This window comes from Struthio camelus, chromosome 22 (genome assembly GCF_040807025.1).
Source record: "Struthio camelus isolate bStrCam1 chromosome 22, bStrCam1.hap1, whole genome shotgun sequence".
In the NCBI taxonomy this organism is placed as follows: Eukaryota; Metazoa; Chordata; class Aves; order Struthioniformes; family Struthionidae; genus Struthio; species Struthio camelus.
The window spans coordinates 7,812,149-7,833,804 of NC_090963.1; the positions used below are offsets into that span (position 1 = coordinate 7,812,149).

The 21,656-nt window shown below is 53.8% G+C and overlaps 1 protein-coding gene across 8 annotated transcripts in view; it reads left to right on the forward strand.

Moving 5' to 3' along the window:
• Positions 1 to 8,290: 8,290 nt before the first annotated feature.
• ETS1 (ETS proto-oncogene 1, transcription factor) overlaps positions 8,291 to 21,656 on the forward strand; it is a 77,434-nt gene continuing 64,068 nt past the window's right edge. Inside the window, exons 1-3 of one of the 8 annotated variants that reach the window (XM_068916565.1) lie at positions 8,291 to 8,384; positions 14,313 to 14,395; positions 16,552 to 16,696. In XM_068916565.1, the coding sequence (XP_068772666.1) occupies positions 8,318 to 8,384; positions 14,313 to 14,395; positions 16,552 to 16,696 (295 nt within the window). In that variant the 5' untranslated portion in view covers positions 8,291 to 8,317. Of the gene's footprint in view, positions 8,385 to 9,603; positions 9,839 to 14,072; positions 14,225 to 14,312; positions 14,396 to 16,024; positions 16,281 to 16,551; positions 16,697 to 21,656 lie in introns of those variants that run through there. The other 7 variants (XM_068916566.1, XM_068916567.1, XM_068916569.1 and 4 more) reach the window with 7 other exon arrangements.

The window sequence follows — 21,656 nt, forward strand, 5'->3', positions numbered from 1 at the left end:
GTCAGCAGGAGAAAGCAGGCGTTGCTAAAGGGCCCATTCGGTGCGTGTTAATGAGCGCTTAGGCTGTTTCCTGCCGGCCTTGCAGTGACTAGCAGAGGTCCTCTGACAGCAAAAGGTTTTCAGGCGCGACTGCAGATCGTATCCTAACGCAGAGCCAAATGCTCAGACTCTAGGACCGAAAGCAAAGCCCGCACCCGCGCGCCCCTGGGAGCTTTATCAGGAAAGGCCACACCGAGCTCTCGACGCCGGTGCTCTCCGCGGAGACCAGCAGAGCGGCGAAGGGTCGTTCACCGCGCACGCGGTCCGCTCTGCAGCGAGGTCCCTCGCCACGCGGGGAGCCAGGTGGAAGGGCAGGGAGGAACGAGTCGGCGCCGGGACACGGGCAGGCCTTAAATGCGTCGCTGGGCAGCGCGAGCAGGGATTTGGGATGTGGTTTCAAAGCGGAAATCAAAGCTATGCCTCCAGACATTAATGGCTTGTTTGTTGTCTAAGAGGCAAGCTGGGGATGGTGGAAAACCATAAAAGTCGTAGCCCAAATGACCTGTTTCACTTCCAATAGCGCATTGTTCTTGCCGTTTCTGAGTAGCCTGCGCTAGAAAGACAGAGCAATTAGGAAGGCAAACTCACCCAAATTCATGGGCTGCGCTCCGGGATGGTGGAAGGATAAAGGTCTGATTCATAGAAACATCTTTGGCTCCTTTATTTAGGATTTCTGAATATGCAGATGACCGGGAATGTCATTTTTTCCGGACTGCTTTTTGGATAAACTAGGACTGTTTGCTGTTCATCAGCTAGCCCCCGTGTCCCTCCAGCCCCGCCGCCCTTTAAAGCCAACGGGCCCGGGTCTGCGAGCGCAGACTGCGGCCAGCGCGAGGACAGGGGCACGCCAGGGCCACCTTCTCGGAGAGCTGCAGTCAGCACGGGCACGTTAACGCGCCGGCTAGACGAGGTCTCACGACAGCAGCGAGGGCCACCCGAATCCTGCCCGCGCGGCTCTGCCCGGCTGCGTTGGACCATCTCAACCGGGCGATGCATCCCCTCGCAGACCGCCCGGGGGGCTGGTGGCCCGCCCGCGCGGCGGGCTCTGGAGTGCAGATGGGCTCCAGCGGCGCCTGGGAGATGCAAAACGCTCGGTGGCCCCCGGCTGGGTGGAAACCTGCCCGGCCCCGGGCTGATAAAGGAGACGCTGCTGCTTCGCCTCCCACCCACGCGCTTCCACTTTCACTTCACATGTGGGACCCAGCACCACGAGGCTGTAAATAACCCGTCCGTGGCCAGCCAGCCTCGGGGACGGCGCGCCGTAAGCCTTGCTGGTACCAGCCCTACGTTTCTCTTTGCCCGTCCCGGAGCTCGTGGCATCCTTCGGGCCGGGGGAGCAGCTCGCCTCGCGGGCGATGTCACCTGCGTCCTGTCATCCCGCCTCGCCGGCTGAGCTGCCCCGCTAGCGCATGGAGCTTGCGAAAGGGAATTTGTCCGAACGGGCTTGGCGGAGCGCAGGAATTAAACATGAAAAGAGGCAGCTGCTCATAAAGCCTAATCTGTTCCTAGTGTGGCGGACAAACTTGCCTTGACCTGGAACCACGTGGAAAATAAACAGAGAGGTAAAGGACACGTTAATAACTCATTGCCACAAAATCGAGCCTCGCGTTCCTGCTACCGTTTTTAACCCCTACGCGTGCCAAAACCAAAAGGATTTTGGAAAATAGAGACATTTTTACATTGGTTTATGCCGGAAGGCCTGCAGTCAAAGTTTGGCTCCTGGGCCCATCACGTAACTTCCCTGCGCGACGGTTCCTCCAGCATGAACGCAGGATAACAACGTTGTCTTGGCTGAGCCCGTACCCGCCGAGGCACGGCCGGTCTCTGGCCGTAGCGTCGCGCGGCACTGGACGTTGGAGGGCACAGGTTTCAACCGGGGCCTCCAGAGACTACTGTAAAAGCCACCGAAACATTGTTAAACTCTGCTGCGTGTTTGTCAGTTGATGGAGAGCAAAATGCTCTAGTCTGAGAAGTCAAAAGGGCCTCAAGCAAAAGAGAATTTCCCAGCTCTAGCCACTCGCCATGTAACCCAAATGCAATGAAATCTCCCTTAATCCTTACGTCATTCGAGTTTTTTCCTCCTCCTCACCCCACACACGGTGGCATTTCTGATACTGAAAAGATGTGAGCTGTGAAAGGAGGAGCCTAGCAACTTCAAAGGATCTGCTGTGCTGGGCCTGAGGCGAGCGATGAGTCACCAAACAGTGGGGCTGGGAAGCCAACAGCTCCTTTCGCCGGGCCTGGGATCACGCAGCGGGGCCGACCGCTGATTCACGGATGCAGGGGGCACGCCGCGCGCTGCCCTGCTGCTTAGGTGCTCCTCTCTCAGCACTAAGAAAGATCTACCAGGATCTTGAAGACCACCTTGAGGACAAACACATGGAAATCGAATTCTGGTCCGAAAGAGGGGCCAGGCTCTCCCTTCGCAGCCGGGTCTCCAGGCAGCGCCTCGAAGCGATGCTCAGCCCCACTGCCCGTGGTCGGACGTGCCCTAAGGGCAGAGCGGGACCTGTTCGCCGCTCAGCCCATCCTTAGCGTTTTTGGAGGTGCCGCTTGCTGAAGATCTTTCCAGCCCAGGACACTCGTGCCACTGCACCCTGCTCTCCAGGCAAGGCCACGGCCTGTGCGGACCCCAGCACCTTAGAGAGAAGAGTGCCAAGTTTCCCGTCGTACTTGTGCTGAGTGGATCTGTTTGGCCTCTGCCCCCAACCCAAAATCATCCCTGTGCCTCTCATCTGCTCTCGGTCCACCTCGTTAGTTCAATCTAGAGTAGCTTTGAAGGGAAGGGCTGTCAGAGAGAGCAGCTGCCGCAACGGCACCCAGATTTCAGATTTCACCCGGGGTCCTTAGACAACAGCCACAGCAAGAACAACTTATACTTTGGTATCATCATAGTTGAATCATAAAAAGTTGGTTATTTTTTTCAGACTCTGTTTTATGAGACATATTCATTGCAGTATTAATCTGACTTTTTAAGAGTTGATACAAAGGGAAGGAGTTAAGTGATCTCAATTCATTTTCCGTATTTTCGGACTGTCTTGAGAAACAGTCGACTTTTTTAAAATGTCAACATTTTCAGCAGCGTTTTGAATTGCACTAAAGCAAGACGAGGGGATTATTTTAACAGATAAAAGAAAATAAAAAAAAAAACTCTCTCTTTTCACTCCCATGCATGTCAAATAATAAAGAGCAAGTAATTAGCTGGCTGCTGAATTCTTTTGGAAATCTGGCCAGATGTGTTCTAGCAGGAACTGTTAGCTGATAGCATTTTGCAAATCTGATCTTTATTTATACACTTGAGTGGGAAAAGAGCACTTCTGAAATCTGGCTCCATAGTCCCAGATTAAATGATTTTGGACAAGGAGTTTAAATGACAGATTTGAAGAGGATAGGTGGGAAGAAACCCTGTCTGTTTTTTTTCCGAGTATATCAGATGACCTAATAAAAGATATCCCCCTCCACCAACAGGTCTAATTTTTGTTGACACGGTCAAGACCAGTCTTGACGGACTGGTAAACGGTCACTGGTTTTCCAGTTAGCATTTTCATAAATGATAATTGATTTGCCTTTTTATTAGAGCTTTCAGGAGTTCCTACACATCCTTCCACTGTGCGAATGGCGCTGGCACCTGCAGAAAGGAGATTGGAAGGGTAATCTCTATGTCGGCTCTTAGAAAACTAATTATTGTTTGTGCTTGCAAGGCAAGATTTACAAATTTGCATCTTATGGGCTCAGATGGGTAATGTTATGGCTAGAACTTCCTTAGAGATGTTGCTTAACATCATACTTAGAGCTGAGTGGAAATTTCTCACTTCCTCTTCCAGAATGAAAATTTTGACGGGAGTTAGTGCTATTTTTGGTTTTATCATGTATATGTGTATATAAATATAAAAAAATAAATATATATATATATATTTATAATCATATGTAGAGAGGGAGGCTGTATTAAAAATCAGTGCTCAAAGTAGAACGAAGGGATTTTTCCACCCATCCTGTCACACCCGAACCGTTCTCACATCTTCAGACCCCGAGGTTATTTAAAGCCGCTTGCTGCACAGTTCTTGTGCCCCTTAGTGAAGCAAGATAAACCACGTATGAGCAAGTTTATAGCAGTTAACTCAGGCCACATGAAGGAGATTTAACTGTAGCAGCTTCTAACCTAATATAGCCTCACAGCAGTCATGTGTGGACCAGTTTTAGCGTTCAGGATGTCCCCAGAATCGCCTTTCTTTTTAGCTTATATCCTGTGCCCATTGCATGTACCCGAGACTGGGGGTCTGAGCTCCTGCCTGACCCAGGACTGGCAAAACCCCATCCCGTGGCTCTAGGGGACACGTTTCCCCTTGACTCGGACGGGGCTTGTGGCTGTCCTCGGGTCCTGCACCAGGAGGCAACGGGGGTAATTATTAATCAGGTCTCCGTCCCTTTCTCTGCCTGCTGGGCCAGAAGGGGCGAGCTCCGGTGGCGACTCCCGTTTGCTTTCGAGGCTAGCCAGCGACGGAAAGCCTCCGCAGCTGGCGGCCAGATGTGCGCGGCTCTTCATGGGCCACTGCTGAAGCATCTGTGGCACACGCGATGCACCATCGTCTTCATTTTGAGGAGGGTCAGGAGGGAATGCTGCTGCGGCCGGGGTGAACCTGCCGTAACATTTACAAGCATTGGGAGGTTTATTTTTGGACTCTGCTCACTTTCTGGATCCGTTTGCTTCCCATGGCTGCTGATGCGTTGAATCCAGGCAGCAAGGAGGCCAAATTTGCTCACCTTCAATGGTGACCACTTCCACGCGCTCAAATAACGACAGCTTTTTGTACACCTTGATCTGGCTGTATCATCTTTTCACAGTGCAAGTAGCGCCTGGGAATCGCTACAACCCTCCAAGTCAGGTTTCCCCATGCTTTACTCCCTGGCACTGGGGCCACCACGTAGCACCAGCCGAAAGGAGACAGGATCAGGTGCTCATGGTGACTTTACCAGCTCCTGCTCTGTTTTTCCAGTGTCATACGGGAATGATGATACTTACAGGTCCATAAAGTGATGTGGACGCTGTCTTCATTCATCTTATCACCCTCAATGGCTTATAATCTTCAAGGGGATTACCACTCTGAAGGGTCTTTCCCTGGAAAGCAACCTGGGACCTGCAGGGCCTGAACTGTGGCAGATGACAGTCAGTGTAACTCTGGCTGAGGTGGATTTTGCCCGGGTGATCGTTGCCCAGCTCTGCGATACAGACTGTGATCCTCCCCAGTTGTAGCCTTCTTCAGCATGATGCTACTCTCATTCTCCGTCCATCCCTCTACCTGCCAAATGGAGATAAAGACGCCTTAACTCACCGGAAAAGGTGCTGCTTCTGCTAACGTATATGTCCAGCACCTTCCAGGAGGGCCAGGATGTCATTCGAGCTCACTATGTGCCACTGAAATACAAACAGCCAACGAGCGCGCAGCCCGTGAAAACATTCATGACACATTTCAGATTTGGCAGAAACATTAATAACTGCTTTGATTAAGCATTCAGGGATCATTTTATTTTTTTTTTTACAAGTGCAATGAAAACTCAAGCCATCTGGAACTGAAAGTCCTTCTTTCTGCACAACAGTTGCATGACAACTTCCACAAACCACCCTCAATTAAAGCTACGTTTTTGTTGCCAGCTGAGGCAACTGGCTTAGGTGACCGATGTGGCAGCGGCCACCCTGAAATCAGGCGTCCACGTGCAAGCCCTGCCCCAGACGAGCGAGGCGATCCGTGCCCAGCAGACACCGTGCCGTGTCGTCAAGAACAGCCAAACCAGAAGCCTCTCCATTTTGCAGAGGCACGGTCAATTGGACAGCCGTATACAGCGGCTATTAATATATAGGATAGTGCATCTGAAGAACCGTCTGCTCCAGAGCAAACCCTCCAGCCCTGGGAAAGACATCTTGTTTGCAGCTGCCAGCAGGGTTATCCTGCAGCCTTGGGGAAGAGTTGCCCAGATAAAAATTGATTGTTGGATGAATTCTCTTCCTTTGGCTCTCAGACGTGACCGAGCCTTTGTGCCGAAGCCCAGAAGGCTGGAAACCTTCCCGAGAAGATGGAACCCTGCAAATAATTTCCTGAGTTAAAACAGCTACAAGCGGGATCTGCGCCTTATGGCTGCAAGTTCAACAGGTAACGTGTATTCATGCCACCTGTCGCCATGTGTTTCCCAGCTAAGGCAAGGGCTAAAATGGAAATTCGCTTTGCGCTTAGGAGCTTGAGAAAATCCTCAAAGTCCCTGTTAATAGTTTTATGCGCGTAAATACTGGTTCTGTATCTGTCACTATACGCATCTGAGCAATCAGTGTCTCCTGGGCTGGGAGGCGAAGAACTGGAGAGTCCTTTACGCCTGTGAGCGCTACAGTTTTGCATATTTAATTTCTCTAGGAAGCATTTGGCAGCAGTGGATGCACTAGGAGCCGGTGCTGGCAGGAATTATTCACTTAATAGCTTCTGCAAATGCTGTTTTGGTCTGCGCTTTGCAATCGTCTGCTTGGCTGGGAGCGTCCAGCGTTTGGAGCGGGCCAGGAGGTCCCCAGGAGTTACTTCTGCCCCTAGACTGACCAACGCCTCAGCCTGGATTTCCGGTGACAATACGTAGATGTACAGGCTGCATTTTTGTACGGAGAAGATGCTGCAAACTTTCCTGCCAACCGGCCGCTTCTGCGCACGTTCAGGCGAGCAGAGCATCACCGTGTCACTCCGTCTGGGTAAGAAGGGCTGAACCCCGCGGCTGTGTCCCCACTGTCACTGGTGTATTCAAGTTCACTATTAGGGTTTCCAGGGGAAACCAGAGCGGCTGCTCCAAGCCTGCCGTTCTCTCCGTAAGCGGACTTGTTGCCTCGGCGCAGGACGGGGGTGAGCCTCGGTGTTCGGGCTGCCGGCACCGAGGGGACAGCGAGAGCCCGGAGAGAGCCGCTGGGCTCCGTAGGACCGGGCGCATCCGGAGCGGAGCAGGGAGCTGCTCAGCGCTTGCAGCCAACCCGGGGTGGGGGGAAAATCCACCTCCTCGCTTGGGCTTTCTGGGTCTCAGAGCTCACGGCGAAACGCCGGCTGCTGCGTGCCGGCCGGGCGGCGGGTCGTGAGCGGGGCTGGGGCCCCCCGGCGCTTCACCTCTGCTCCCGGGGGCTGCTCCCGGATGCTCAGGCAGCCCCGCCGCTCACGCCGCCGTCGTGACTCGGATCTCCGGCTCGAGCCGGAGCGCATTTTCAGCCTGGAGCCCTCTCCTGGAGGAAAAGGCAGCCTCGCCGGCGGGGAGAGCGAGGGAGGCGAGACGGGCGCTTCCTCCCGTGCCCAGGCTGGGGGGAGCAGCGCTGGGGCTGGAGGCGCCGGCGGCCTTGCCTGGGGCCGGGCAAGGCCGCCGGCGCTGGCAGGGGCGAACCCCAGGCCCTGCTCCCCCAGAGCCCGGTAGCGACTTTACACTGACATCCTCGGCACGCAACCTGCTCCTCCGGCCCCTGTCCCTTTGCCCGCCGGCGGGCCCGGTGGGGACCGCTCTGGCCGTCCGTCTCCGGCACGGCCTCGCCGGAGACCCCCGCCGCCGCCGGCCCCCGCACCAAGGGGGACGCTGTGAGCGGGGACCGGCCGCCGCGGTCAGAGGAGGGGACGGAGCCAGCAGCTCCCAGCGCTCGCTCCGAGATGCTGCCTTTAAGTAAGGGGGCGATCGCCGCAGCCTCCCTGCTTTGGGGAGAAAGCCAGCGGCCACCACGGCTCCCCGACGGCGCGGGGGCGAGGGAGGCACCGAAAAGCCCCCCTGCAGCCAGCAGAGCACGCGAGCGGGACGCTCAGAGGTGCCCAGAGGGCTTTTTAGGAAGAAACCGCGGTTTCTGGGGTCAGGCACCTCCAGGGAGCGGCAGCGGCGGAGCCGGCGTTGAGGCGTCAGGTCGCCGGCTAAACCTCGCCCTGGCTGTGCTCGCCGTGCCTTTTGCCTTTTTTTTCCCCCCCCCCCCTTTTTTTTCTTTTCTTTTCACACTTCCACGGAAAGACTAATTCCCACCTCCCGAGGACTGTGCGGGGCCCAACCGGCTGGCGCTCGCCGTGCGGCAATATCCGCGGCAGGAGCGGGGCCGAGGCCGCTGGCCCAGCTAGCCTCCGGGGAGCGGGGTGGGGGGGCGGGGGTCCCCCCGCCTGGACCGGCAGGGTCCGGCGTGCCATCCGCAGAGGTGGCTTTCGGCGGCGGCGTGGGAGCTCGCCTTTCCCACCGCCCTGCATGCGGGGCTGACCACTCCCCCTGCCTTTGAATAGGCGGCCCTGCCGCGCACGCTATGGCATTCCCATCCTCTCCAGCTCCGGCGCGGAGGACAGCACCAGGTAGTTGGGAAGAGATCGGAGGCAAGTGTGGCCAGCCGTGGTGGAGGACGTAACCTTTCCCCCCCCCCCCGCCTCCTCCCCGGGTCTTTCCGAGAAGTAGTAAGTGACGGCGGGGAGAGGCTCTTTCTGAACTCGCGCGTGGGCTGCAGGTACCTGCGCTCGTTTTTGAGGACACCTCCGATTTGTTTTGCCGATGATTTACTTTTTCCTCTCCCCATGGGGAGCTGCACGCAGCGATCGATTCGCGTGTTTGCTGGCAGCGCGGCGGGATTTTGTAAATAGCTGAGCTGCTGCGTTTCCCCCCCCCCCCACCTCCCCCCCTCCCCGCCCCCCCAAAAAATCCCTTTTGTATATAGAGCATCTGAAGTTTGTGTGCATGCTCAGGGGAACATTATGGTTTTCCTCACCTCGGGCTAGAAGGCTGCTGCTTCTTGGCGTTATCGCCGTCGGTTGAGTTTGCAGTTCATTGTATGTTTTGCGTTGCTGCTTTTGGGATGCTGGCTGGTTCGGCCGGGGGAGAAGCGAGGTGCCCAGGGCCAGATGCTCGCTCCCCGTGCACGGGCTGCCTTTCAGCCCCGGCCGCTGGGGCTGCTTTCTGCCTTTGGCCGACTGCTTGCTGCACCTCCCTTCGTTTTTAAGAGCGACGGTATCCTCCGAAGGGCAGAAAATGCCACGAGCGCCAGCGTTTGCTTTTGGGAGCAGCCGGAGCTGGGAGCCCCGACGGGCGGCAGCCGCAGGGGTTTGCGGATACGCCGCTGCCGCTGCCCGGGAAGGGCACGATCCTGCTTCTCTCACCCAGCCGAAAAAGCCAGGAGGAGCTGTGAGCGCCCGCGAAGCACGGTCAAGGCCTTCCACGTCCCTATTAGTCTCTAAATTATCGCTTTGCATGTGGCCACTCGTTTGGTATTGCAGTTACCATCGACTTCCCATCCAGTGCTGTCAACTGACACCTCTGGGGGCTGTGGGCTGGCTCCAGCGCGGTTTCCTGGTTACAGACCGCTGGCGCTGCCTCTAACTCGGCCGGGTTTTTATCTTGCCCCCGAACGTCACGTAAACAATTTTCCCGCAAGCCGGGATATTTTGGGCTACCCGGACATTTTCACCTGGGGCAGCAGGGAGCGGCGACGCGCGTCCGGCGGCTTGGATTGTGATGGAAGCGCGCTGCGCGTCCAGCGCCTGCGTCCGTCTGCGTGCCCCTGTGCATCGGCGCGCCGGCATCACCTGCCCTGCAGGAAACCTGTAGCGAAACACGAAAGTAAAGCCGGGCCTTGCATCCGCAGGAAAGCCCTGGCTTGCCCTGGGCTGGGTTGTGCTTTACGCGAGAGGGATGCGCGGGCTGCCCTGGGGCAGGGGATCTTTCACCGCCTAGCGAGAAGCGGGTCCGGCTCTTCCCCCCAGCCCCGCTGCTTTGCCCTGCTTGAGGAGCTGGTGCGTGGTGTTGTGTTTTAAGCCTGTGCCTTCACGGAGGGAAATACGTGAGTGAAATAGCAGATGACCTAATTACCCCCTCCCTCCCGTTCACGTCTTCCTGCTATTGCAAATAGCTGTTATGATCCCAGAGAGCGGCGTGATTTAATGGCAACGGCCGCTCTGGTTTAGTGTCTCACCTAAACCTGCGTCCTTGGCATGACCTCCAGGTGTCGGTTTGCTATAGACTTGACGGTGCTGGTGGTGGTGGCATTACTTTAAGCTTAATGATAAAATAGCGATGGCTAGTATTTTTTTTTTTCCCCACCGACTAATGAGTTGGGTAAAGGCAAAGTCTAAGTCGGGTTTACTCCCAAGCTCAGGGATCGAGGGCTTGTGTGTGCATGCACATATCTGCCTGGTCCAAACCTTAACCATCCTGCTGCTGTCTCTCTGGGAAGGTGGAAGGCCCTTAAGGCACCGTCAAATCTGCTTCAGCGCTGGCAGCGGCTGAGAAAAGGGGCACGGCGTTAAAGCGGAAAGCGATGTGCGGACCGGCAGCCCCCTCCCTGCCGCCCCTGGCCACGCCGTCCCCAGAAACGGTGTGGACAACCTCCTCAAAGCACCGCTGATCCAACGGCAGTCGCTGCCGGGTCGTTTAAGATAGCGGCTTAGAGGCTCCGGTACTCGACCTCTCTCCCTCGCTTTCTCTGTGTGACCTTAGCCAAGTCATTTCATCCCTTGGAGTATTTGCGGAGGGTGCAGAAGGGCTCTTGCTGTGTTTGCCATCGCATCATTATTTACCGTTCTTCCTGGCTTCCCTTCGGTAGATTAGGTATTATCTGTGCGCTTGCTGCAAACTTTTGAAATCACACTAAATGTGAATTCCCGTGATGGGAAATGGAGACAGCCGGTGGCCAATCTGTTAAAAAGCATGTGTTGCAAACAGCCTTCGCTGCAGCAAGTGAAGCATGCTCTTTCGTACTGCTCGTATCCCTGCATTAGGGATGCTCCTTTTATTTTAAAGTTGATGCCAGGGTTTGATGAACTGAATGAGTTTTTAATGTACCAGCACATCTACAAACACTGGTTTTTCTCCTGGGAATTATATTGGCAGGCAGCCTGGAAAATGCCAGCACTTCGCGGGTTAAAACCTTGCGGAAGAATGTCATTTCCACGAGCTATTTTCCCCACCCCCTCGAAGATGATAAATTATTACTTGATGCAAAAATAAAATGACTATCACTAAGCAGCTTTGGGCCAGCGAGCTGCCAGCGCGGCAGCCCACGGAGGGTGGTTGCGTTGGAGGTGGACAGTTTTTGAAGGCTTCATCCAGGTTCTCGCAGACAGAACTGTTTCGATGGGGTTGCGAGCGTTGCCCCTTCTTGCCGGCTTGCCCTTGCTTCTTGCCCTTCCCACCTAAGCCTGCGGAAGGGGAACCTCCTTGGTCTGTTGGGATGGAGAAAAGCACCCAGATCCTACTGTGCGGCTGTCCCAAGCCTGGTACCCTCGTGTGACCCTCTAAGTGAGATGCCAGCCTGGGACCGATGGGTATGGGATGGGCAGAGGCTGAGCACGGCCCTGCGACCCAGAAACTGGGGAGCAGTGTAAGCCCCGGGCTTTGAAAAAAAGACAAGAGGGATCAGTGCAGGGTGAAGGGTCTTCATAAATACAGTAGACAAAGTTAGTCTTGTTTTAATATACACTTTGTAAACGCCTTCCTAACGTCCGCAAAGGTGTGGGCGTTAATCATGGGGGGAAAAGAATAACTCTTCCCTTTTTACACCGAAGTTGGTAGTTAATTAAAAACCACCTCTTGTAAAAGAGGAGAGATGAAACGAAGATTTTAATTTAGCTGAGGAGTGACCCAAGAGTCTAATAGCTTTGGCTGGTGTTTGATCAAGCCCTAAAAAAACCCGCTGTTTCTCCCACACATGTTTTCACAATAAGACTGAAATAATAACAGCAAACAATAAGCCCGAAGTCAAGCTGTTCAGTCATTAAGGATTTTACCACATGGTTCTGATCCTGCTTTTATTCATGAGCAGTTCTCCGCAAGCCGCGCTTCTTGATTATCTCCGTGTAAATCTGCACTCGTTCCCCCAATATTGGCCGAGTTACCTGACGCGCCGAACGCGATCGCTGGGACAGACCTTGGTTTGGCTGCAAGCTCCTGAGCGGTCATTAAAGCTCCCTAACGGCCTCCAAGGGGAGGAGAGGAACTATTTAGGCTCATAGTAGAGGAAGCCAAAGCGAAGAAAAATATCGCCTTGAACATCAGGGAAACCTGCTGACAGTGAGAGATGTATCGGGCCGTGAAGTAGTTTCCTATGGGAAGTGGTGGAAGTTGGGTTAAAATTAGCCCGGCCCGAAGCGCTCCAGAGCTCCCTCGCTGAAGTCATCGCGCCTCCCGTTGCTAGCCCTGCTAGTACCTCTCTTCCCCGAGCGTGACTCGGTGCGTGCATGTCTCCGCACACAACCTGCCCACCTGCCCTGCCTTCTTCTAGCGGCGCTGGTCTTCTCGGTCCCTCCCGCAGCCCAGCGCCGGCGTCCCTCTGTCCCGCCGCTGCAGCCTCGTCGCCGGCAAAAGCCGTGTGGGCCTTTGGGAGGAGCTGGTGTCGGTCGGACCTGCCTTGGGCAGCCACAGCTCAGAGAAGCTTCGGTTGCACGGTATCTCCGAGCCCTCTTTGCCCGCTGGATGCTTTCTCGGAGCGCAGCTTGCCAGAGAGGGAGTAGAAATGAGTAGAGAGGCAAACAGCCCTTGCCCTGAACCCCTGGGCTGGAGGCGATAGCTCCCCGTTCCCAGGAATCGCAGAATCACAGGATGGTTGAGGTTGGAAGGGACCTCTGGAGATCATCTAGTCCAACCTCCCTGCTCCAGCAGGGTCCTCTCGAGCATGTTTCCCAGGATCACATCCAGACGGGTTTTGAGTATCTCCAGGGAAGGAGACTCCACGACCTCTCTGGGCAACCTGCTCCAGTGCTCTGTCACCCTCCCAGGAAAGAAGTAAGGAAGATGCTCAGGAAGGGGGTCGCCGGTGCCGCTCGGTGGCAATCTCATCGCTGTTCTTCCTGGCGTGAAGCCTTGTCTTGGGTGTCGGGACGGGTTTAGGGCTTCTGCGGCGAGCAAAGCGCACGCGCGCGCCGCTTTGGGCGCTACCGTGCGGTACTTTGCTGGAAGGTGCAGCTCAGGCAGCCTGTGAAAAATGCAAACGATGGTCGGCGAGGCGTGAAAGCAGCTCGCAAGAAGCGACGCGACTTAGGTGCCTTGGTCAAAAAAAACAACAACAACAAAAAACCCCAACCAACAACAACAACAAAACCCGACTGCTTGTTGCACAAGCTGCAAAGCAGGAAAAAAAAAAAAAAGAGAAAAGGGCTGCTCACGGGTACCGCCGCGCTGAGGCTGTAGCTCTTTGCTCTCGGGCGCGAGGGTGCGGTGCCAAAACAGCCGGGTCAACCCGGTGGTTTCTTTGCCTCCCTTCACCTTGTTGTGGGAGCAAACAGCTCTTTTGCTAGAGCAAGAGTTGGTAGTAATAAGCAGGAAACGATGACGATGATTTCATACGCGTACACAGACAGAGGCGTTTCACGCTTGGCCGGCAGTCACGCAAGACGGTGGGGAGACGCTGTCCGGAGGCTCTGCTGAGACCCTCTCCCCTGGCCGGTGCGCGCTTCCCCGTCCCCGTGGGCCGGGAGGAAGCCGAGGAGGTGGCCCGGAGCGGGTCCGAAAACCTCCGAGAGCTACTCCAGGGCGCGATGCGAAGGAGAAACATCTACCCGGTGGAGAAAAGGGGTGGATTTCGGCTCCTTCGCCTCGGCCGCACGAACAGGCCAGCAGATAACTAAAGATCCCATCTAGTGAGCGGCGCCGGTAGAAAGACTTGCTCCGGGCAGGGCATGCCGCGCCTGGAACGACACGCGCAACGTTGGCCTGCTCCTACGGGCCGAGACGGACGCTTGCCACGCTGCAGATTAGGCGGGAGTAGGAACCGGGGGCTCAAGGGAGGGCTATAGCGGTGGGGACGTAAGCTCATCCAGGGAGCCGACTTCCTCCAGAAGATCGCTCTTGAAAAATGGAGAAGTTTTCTGCCGAAACAAATTGGTTTTGAAGAAACTTTTACAGGAATAGTGCTGATGTCAACAACCTGGCTTTTTTGTTCCCAAAAAAAAAAAAAAAAGGAAATTATTTCTCACCCGTTCTGCAGCAAAGGAAACATGATCTCATCCACGCTCTGAGTGGCTCCGTCAGCTTCCAGTTGATAACGCGGTCACCATCGTCAGGCCCCCATCACAGTCTACGCTGACGGGTTTGCGTTGTTAATACACACGCGCGCTCGGTCACAAAACCGGCTTTTAATGCAGATTTTTTTTTTTTTCCCTCTTACCTTTTCCAGTTTAAAGTAATTAAAAGGTGATAGTCTGGTCCTACCTCTCCATGGCCGTGACAAGGCGTAGGTTTTGCAGGGGGTTTAGCCGAGACTTTTATGTCGCGCCAGGCTTCTGCAGCCGGGCCCCTAACGTCCGTCTCCGTTTCCGCAGGCCCCTCCGAGATGATGAGCTACTATATGGACGCAGCCGTCGGCAGTCCTGCCCCTTACCCTCTGGCTCGCCCTGGAGTGATGGTAAGAAAGGAGATTGGGTTAATTTATTCTGATTATTATTTATTAAGCCGGTGGAGAGCGCGTTCTTCTCTCCGGTTGCTGCGCCATTGCCAGCCCGTTCGTAGCTACCGCTGGGTGTCCGACGCCAAATAGTCCCCAAGGTTTCAGCTGCTTCAGAGCAGCATCCAGATAGCGAGGGTTTACCCAGAGCTTAGCTGAACCCCTTGAGCCTGCCAGCCCGGGCTGGAAGCAGGGTCGCTGCGTGGGGCGTCCTGCGCTCGTCGTCGTCAGCGGAGGATCGTTAGGGTCACGATCGCAGCGCCGCCTCCTCCTCCCGTGCTGGCCTTGCCCGGGGACTGCCCTGAACGGATGCCAACGAAAGGCAGCGTTGGGAAAGGGTCGGTTCGTGAGGCCGGAGGTCTCGGACGTCTTCTGGGCTTCCTCTCCCGAGGCAGCCGGCGGTGGGTAACGTATATGGGAATCTAAGTGCGTGCGTGGCTGGGGGGTCCGGCTGTCTGCAGAAGAGCCGCTCGCGGGCTGCTGCTGGCCGCCCCGGGCACGCCGGGGCAGACGCTGGCAGCGCCGGGGCAGCCTTCCCCGCTCCCGAGCGTCTCAGAGCATCTTGTATTTCTATATGACCCCATACGCAGACAAATCACATGAATGGGCATTTATGCAAAGAAGCGATGGCTGCTGTTTCAGGCCCTAGACGAGGTCGGAGGAAAGCTGCAGCTCCGAGGTGAGACGTTATGGGAGACAGAGGGCTTGCTGCAAAGTGGATTTTTCACCAAATTACGAGTAAAAGTCCACTTGCAGACCAGAAGGATTTCTCGCACGGCTCAATGCCTCTCCTTTAAACAGCGCCAAGCACGGACTCGGCACTTGAAGTGTTAATTGGAAATGAAGAAAAATTATTTTCCCTGGAAAAAAATGCTAGGAATTGAGTGAAAATAATATCCTGAGTTTATGCGTGTGAATACACACACACACACACACACACACACACACACACACACACACACACAAAATATATATATGTGTGTGTGTATGTGAATATATATATATAAAATCATCTAAAATATTTCTTTTTATATAGGTATAGTTTACACTTGCATTTCTCATATACACACACATATAAAATACATAATGTATATATAAATCTATATAACATATTGTGTGTGTGTGTATATGTACATAAAATATGCATATGTGTATTCTTCACATATATAAGAACGTAATGAAACTGATACCCGGGGGTTATTTTTATATATTCTCATGTATTTATGTATAAAAGAATATTTTATATGCGATATAATGTGCGTATATAAACAAATATGCTTATTAGAAAAGCAGCTTGTCATTTCTGGTTATATATAATATATGTATGTGCGTGTGTATAACGTATGCTATGTATGCGTATTATATATAAGCTCTATATGCGTGTATACACACTCCTTCCATTGGCCTCAGAGTCTAGGAAATAATTGCATGGGATAAAAGGAATAGTTGCAACAAAGAGCGTTTTCTCCAGAGCCGCCCCGTTGCGGAGGGATGCGAACGGGCCGGAGAGACGCAGCCAGAGGTTGTTCCCCACGGGAAAGGCGTTGGCGAGAAATTGCCTGTCCCGCTTTCAGGCCTTCCCTTGAAAAAAGGTGGGAGAGGAGCGAAGAAGAGCCGTGAGCCGCTTTCTCCCTCTGCTGGTGCTCGGCGGTCGGGCCGGAGCCGGGCGTCCCGGGGGAGCCGTGATGCCCCCAGCCTTGGCCACAGGCTGACTGCGGCCGGCACAGGGCTTTTTGGCTGGCCGCCGGCAGAGGAGGGCTGTCCTCGGGGATGGGAGCTGACGAGTGATGGGCCAAGCGGAGCCAGGGCGGTGGTTATGATCTGCTGCCGGGTCCAAATTTCTCAGGTCCGCGGAGCTGAGCTTGCTGTTCCCAGAGCCGCCTGCGTTGGGCTGAGGTTTTGTTTCCCTCCGCCTTGTGTTACTTGGCTTGGCTTTTGGAAACCAAAATGCAAACTATCGCTTCTTTTTGTTGTTGTTTTGCATTTGAATGGGGATGAAAATGCACGTTTTGTAATTTTCCGTGAGAAGGGCTGCCTCTGAGACCTGCTGCTGGGGCGGGTGTTTCTGCGTTCGCTTTCCTGCTAACCTGATGTTTTTCTCTCCCCCTTGTGCTCAGAAGCAAGGCGCTGCCAGCTCCTATGAAGATCCCTGGATGACCTGCGGGTTTCAATCCACCTGCTGCCAGCAGAGGACATGCTACCCAGGCTGGGATGAGTCTGCCATTCAGGAAGTGCCCACCGGCTTGGAGCACTACAGCACAGGTAGGACCTCCTTTCTGCAAAAAACAGGGGAGGAGGAGGACTTGAGCTGGTGAGCAGGGAAGGCATCTGCTTTCCCTTGCTGGTGGACTCGGGCGGTGTGTTTAAATGGGAAGATGAGCTCTGGTGCCTTTGAAGCCCTGCTCTGTGGGTGTATCTGCTGAGCGATAAGCGAGATGCTCTTGCTTATTGTACAACACCTGCTCATGTCCTCCTTGTCTCATTTTTCCTACCACGCTCTACATTTACTTTCTTCTCTAGGCCTGACTTAACATAAGGCAGGCGGTAAAGGCTGTGCGTTAGGAGCGTTTCGTCCTCTAGCTTCAGCAGCTGCAGAGAGTCTAACGTAGTATCACCCCTGGAAAGCAGGTCTGTGCCTGTCTCACTGCTCTCCTCTGGCCAACGCTGTGTGAGGGTCTCCCTCAGTGGAGCCGGGGCTACGAAGCAGAATAAGCCTTAACGCTGCTTAGCCTAACTAAAGAGTCTGCTCTGGCCGGAGCGATGGAAGTGATGCGGCGAGTGCTGAAGGGCGGCGGTTTTGTTCCTCCCCCCTGTTGCGTGGGTGCCTGGCTGGGAGAAGGTCTCTCTGCTCTTTCGGGTGGCAACTTCTGCTGGGTGTGATCGCGTGCCATGTCCCTTATGGAATAGGAATTGCAGTCGTGGTTACAGCAAGGCTTCTCCGTGGGTCCTTGACAGACACTGGGTCGCTGAGAGGATAACGTGCGCAGGAGCAAGCCAGATCTGCCCAGCAGCTGGTTGCATCCTCAGCGTTTCCAGCTTTCCTAATAGCATTAGCACAGCCTTTAGCTGGACTGACTTCTTGCAGATTGCTTTTGGAAGGCAGTGTGGCCTCCATGGAGCATGGCGGGGAGCCCGGGACTCCTGAGTTTGAATTCGGCTGTTACAAGAACTTTCTTGGGTCTGCCTTCTGGGTCTGTTGCCCCTGTAGCTCAGCTCTGTTCTCTTGCTCCCAGTGGTGCTAGGGGGGTGTTCAGGCACTGCAGAATAACCTCAGCTGGAGCTCGGTGGAACATGCATGGTTGTAACGTGCTGCACGGTTAGGGCAATTCATTGATTTTGACTAGATGATAACATTCTCAAATGTATTCATAATTTGAAAGTCATTACAAAATCGCCAGTGACTAATTCTTGGCCTGCACGTTGTTCAGCCCGTGAATCTCGAAGCTGAACGTGCAGTTTGGGCTGCTTCTTGTATAACCAACTGACTCAGTGCAGATCTCGGAGTAGGCAGTTGGTACTCATGCTTGCGAGGGGGATGGAGAAGGGTTACTCAGAGATTAGGCTTCAGCTAAGAGCTTTGGACCTTGGGGCAAGCCCTGTTTCCACCACGGAGTGTGTAATATTCACTGACGCTTATGATTTGGAGGCTTCCCCTGTCCGCAGCAAGCAGGTCTGGGCTTGATAGTGGCTTGAGGAAGCTGTGCCTCCAGGGCTCTGTTCCCCCTATGTACCATGGCAAAAGAGAGGGCTGAGGTACACTGTGGCACAGGCCAACTACACAACTGAGTAAAAGAGCTCAAGTTGCATGAATGTGACCTTTGCAAAGGGCCAATATGAAGTTTATGTTTCGCTTAACTCCCACATAAGCCTATCATGAAGCACTTAAATCCCATGTAAGCTTTTGCATGGCATGTGCTGGTCTTCTGTGACTTGTTCCCGGCTCGTTAGTTATGCGCATCGGCCCCTTGGGAGGGGAAAAGCCCTGATGTTTAGAGACTCTTTGCAGCTAAAGAGATCAGCAGAACCAGTGACTATTGTGGTCAAATGTGCAGTTTGAAATCTCTCCTTGGCAAATGTTCAGGCATTTCAGTTTTTTTTCCTTTGGTGAGCACTTGCGTGTTAGCCAGAGATGGACACAGAGAGCTGTGCCTGTGGTTGGAGCAAAACTCTGATGTCTATTCCCAGCCGTTCTTATTTCAGCTATTTGCTCAACTCCTGTGGGTGACCTCTCTCAGCATGATGTCAACTCTGCTCTGATGAAATCTGCCCTTGTAGCATTTGGATTTACTCAAACATTTTGCAAATCTGGGCCTGGAAAGTTCTCTTTGCATTTTTCCCTACCCTCTCCCCTTTTCTGTGAAAGTGCTCTCTCCAGGGACCAACATATCTACAACCCAGATCTTCATTACCCCATACTGGGTCTGCGAAATCTCTTGCTGCAAAGATTGGAGCCTGGTTCAAACCTCAGTAAAGTCAGTGAAAAAGCTGTCTTTGACTTCAACAGGTTTAGATCAAACTTTCAAGACATTGGTGCTGGTAGGATAGGCCTCTAAGCCTCTTTCAGTACCTAAGAATTACTTTTCAGTTCTTCCGGTTGCAAGGCAAGGTACTCTTTCTCTGATTTTCTTCTTTGTGCTGTCGTTTCTTCAGTCTAGAGCATTTTCTAATTTTAAATGAGAGGAAACTCTCATTTGTATATACTGCTAGGAACGTTCTTTCATTTCTCCTTTGTGCTTCGGTGCACATTAGAACCATTCATCTGTCATCTATTCTCCTGATGCACTGGAGGCTATTTTGGTTTTCATGGTCTTGGTGTTGGTGAAAGAAACAAGTCAACAAGGAAAAATGCAAGTGTGAATATATCCTCTCACAATAGAAACCCACAACACTTCTAAAAGTTTTAGAGTTGCTTGCATTTAGAGAAGATACGTTGCCTTTGAAGCTTGGGTGAGTTTATTTACACTGTGCTTGAAGTCAGATAAGATTATTCGGTGCTATGGATAAGGAAAGCCGGACTTGGATCTAGCTTAATCGTACAGACAAGATTTGGTTAGGAAGAGAGATTTCTTTTTTTTGTAATTTTTTTTAAGGTAGAAAATTTGCAAAAGGAATATATTCAGTTTCATTTGTTAGTTTGCTACCACAATCTGCAGCGCATAGCGTTCCTGCCCAGAGAATCAGCCCAGATCGCGTCCGGAGCAAGTAAGGGACGCATCCCAAAGATGTAGGAAAATAACTGCAAGAGCGCAGCTACTGCCCGTTTATGGAAGCTAGCTCCATCTCCTTGGATAGATGGGAATAGGCGCGCAGAGGCCATTGCACATTAATCGAGCTGTCCGGCGGCCCGAAGTTGAGGGTGCTGTGTGTCTGCCGTGAGGTTCGGAGGAAGAGCTACGTGGCGGGGCTGCTGGCGGCTGCGGGACGCCGAAAGTCGCGCCTCGCGCCAGGATGTCGATGTGGGCAGAAGCGCTGAAGGGAGCTTGGGCGCCGCGGGGTTGTTGGATCCCAGGAGAGCAGCTCAGGCCGTTTCTTAGCTAGGAAGCAGGGTTGGCTTTGTCGTGCTGTGGAGGAAGCAGCTGGCTGCCTCCTGTCCTTGCCTATCTGGCTAAATATATTTAATCCCTGGGGTAGCAGTATCCTACTATTACCATCTGGTAATAGCATCTGAGTTCTTCGCTGTGCCTACACTGGCTATCCAGGGCTCGGCGAAAGGGTAACAAGCCTGTTCCTCAGGGAGACGTGGCCGCACGGGCCCGGAAATTGCTACCAGCTACCGGCACAAAGTGGCTCGCTTAAGATAAGAGCTCAGAAACTTGCTGCCCACCCATTCATGGCGAAAACTGAGGCCTTGTGCCGGCCGGTAGCAGAGCAGACTTCTCCCTCCTGCCACCCAGGCGTCTTAGGCAGGTTGGAAGATGCCGTGGGTGCCTCGTTTGTTTGGTATCCGGAAGGTTAGGCACAAAAATGAAGCGGAGGGAAAGATGTGATAGCAATAGTACGATTTTGGCACTGACATAGTGCTTGCTGCACTGCCTTTTTGAGCCAAGGTCATTTTGACAGCCCTTTCCACTACGAATTGATTTGTTTTCTGTAGTGATAGGGGAGATAAAACTGTTTTTAATGGCAAGAGAAGGATGAAATGACTCTAGATGAAGAAGTTTCTACGACTGTTGCTGAGCTGAATTAGTACGTCTGGACTGAAGATGCTCTCAGCCTTTCGGACAGTGCGAGAGCACTTGCGGGAGCGATCCCGCTCTCGCTGAGGAAAATGGGATTGGCTTGGGGATTTGCATAGCAAGACATGACATTGAAGTTCTCTAGAGGAGAAAAGCAGCGCAATGGGTTTGATTCTGCATCCCTGGCTAGTGCCACTGTGAAAGCTGATTTCGGTTAGACTCCCCGCACCAAGACACTGTCACGAATAAAAGGCATCGCCTTGAGCTGACCTGCGACACCCAGTTCAGGCCAGGTGCCGTGGGGGTGCATGGTGCAGAGAGACCTGAGGTACCCGCTGAGGGTCCAGATGCCATCTGGGCACGTTAGCTTGGTGCCACCTCTCAGCCCAGAACGTTTGGGGCTTTTCAGCTCGGGGACGGCATGTCCCTAATGCAGCAAACCCGCATGCAGCCCCGTGGTACTTTGTGGGCGTCTTACCTGGGGTCCCTGGGGGCCGAGCCACAGCAGCGTTGTGCTGGACTTGGCAGAAAAACGAGGCTCTCGTCTGCGGCAAAGCATTGCATGGCACTGCATCGCCCCGTGCCGGTGGCCTTTGCCCCCACCCCGCTAATTTTGGCGCCGATCGGCTCTCCAAGCCCAGCTCTTGGCTCAGGCTGGCCGGCCATCCGAAATCCCACGGGGATGGCCTGCCTGCATCTGCGACGAACCCTCCCTGCTTTTCCCCACGTTGCTGCCTCTTTGGCCGCGCGACCTGCTCTTTCTCCCTGCCTGGTCCCTAGTGGAGTTCCCCGGAGGAAAGTTGTTTCTGTGAGCGTTTTCTGGGCTGTCTTCCAGGCCCACGCTCGGAGACAGGGGGTTTGCGGAGGGGGGGAGAGAGAGGGGGAAGGCGAAAGCCGTCCGGGCTGAGCCCGATGGCTTCTCCAGCTGCAGCACATTTTCCAAGTGAAGCTTAAGGGAAAAAAAAAAAACACACACACACACACACACACACACACACACACACACACACATTAAAAAAAAAAAAACCTTACATTTTTTCATGTCC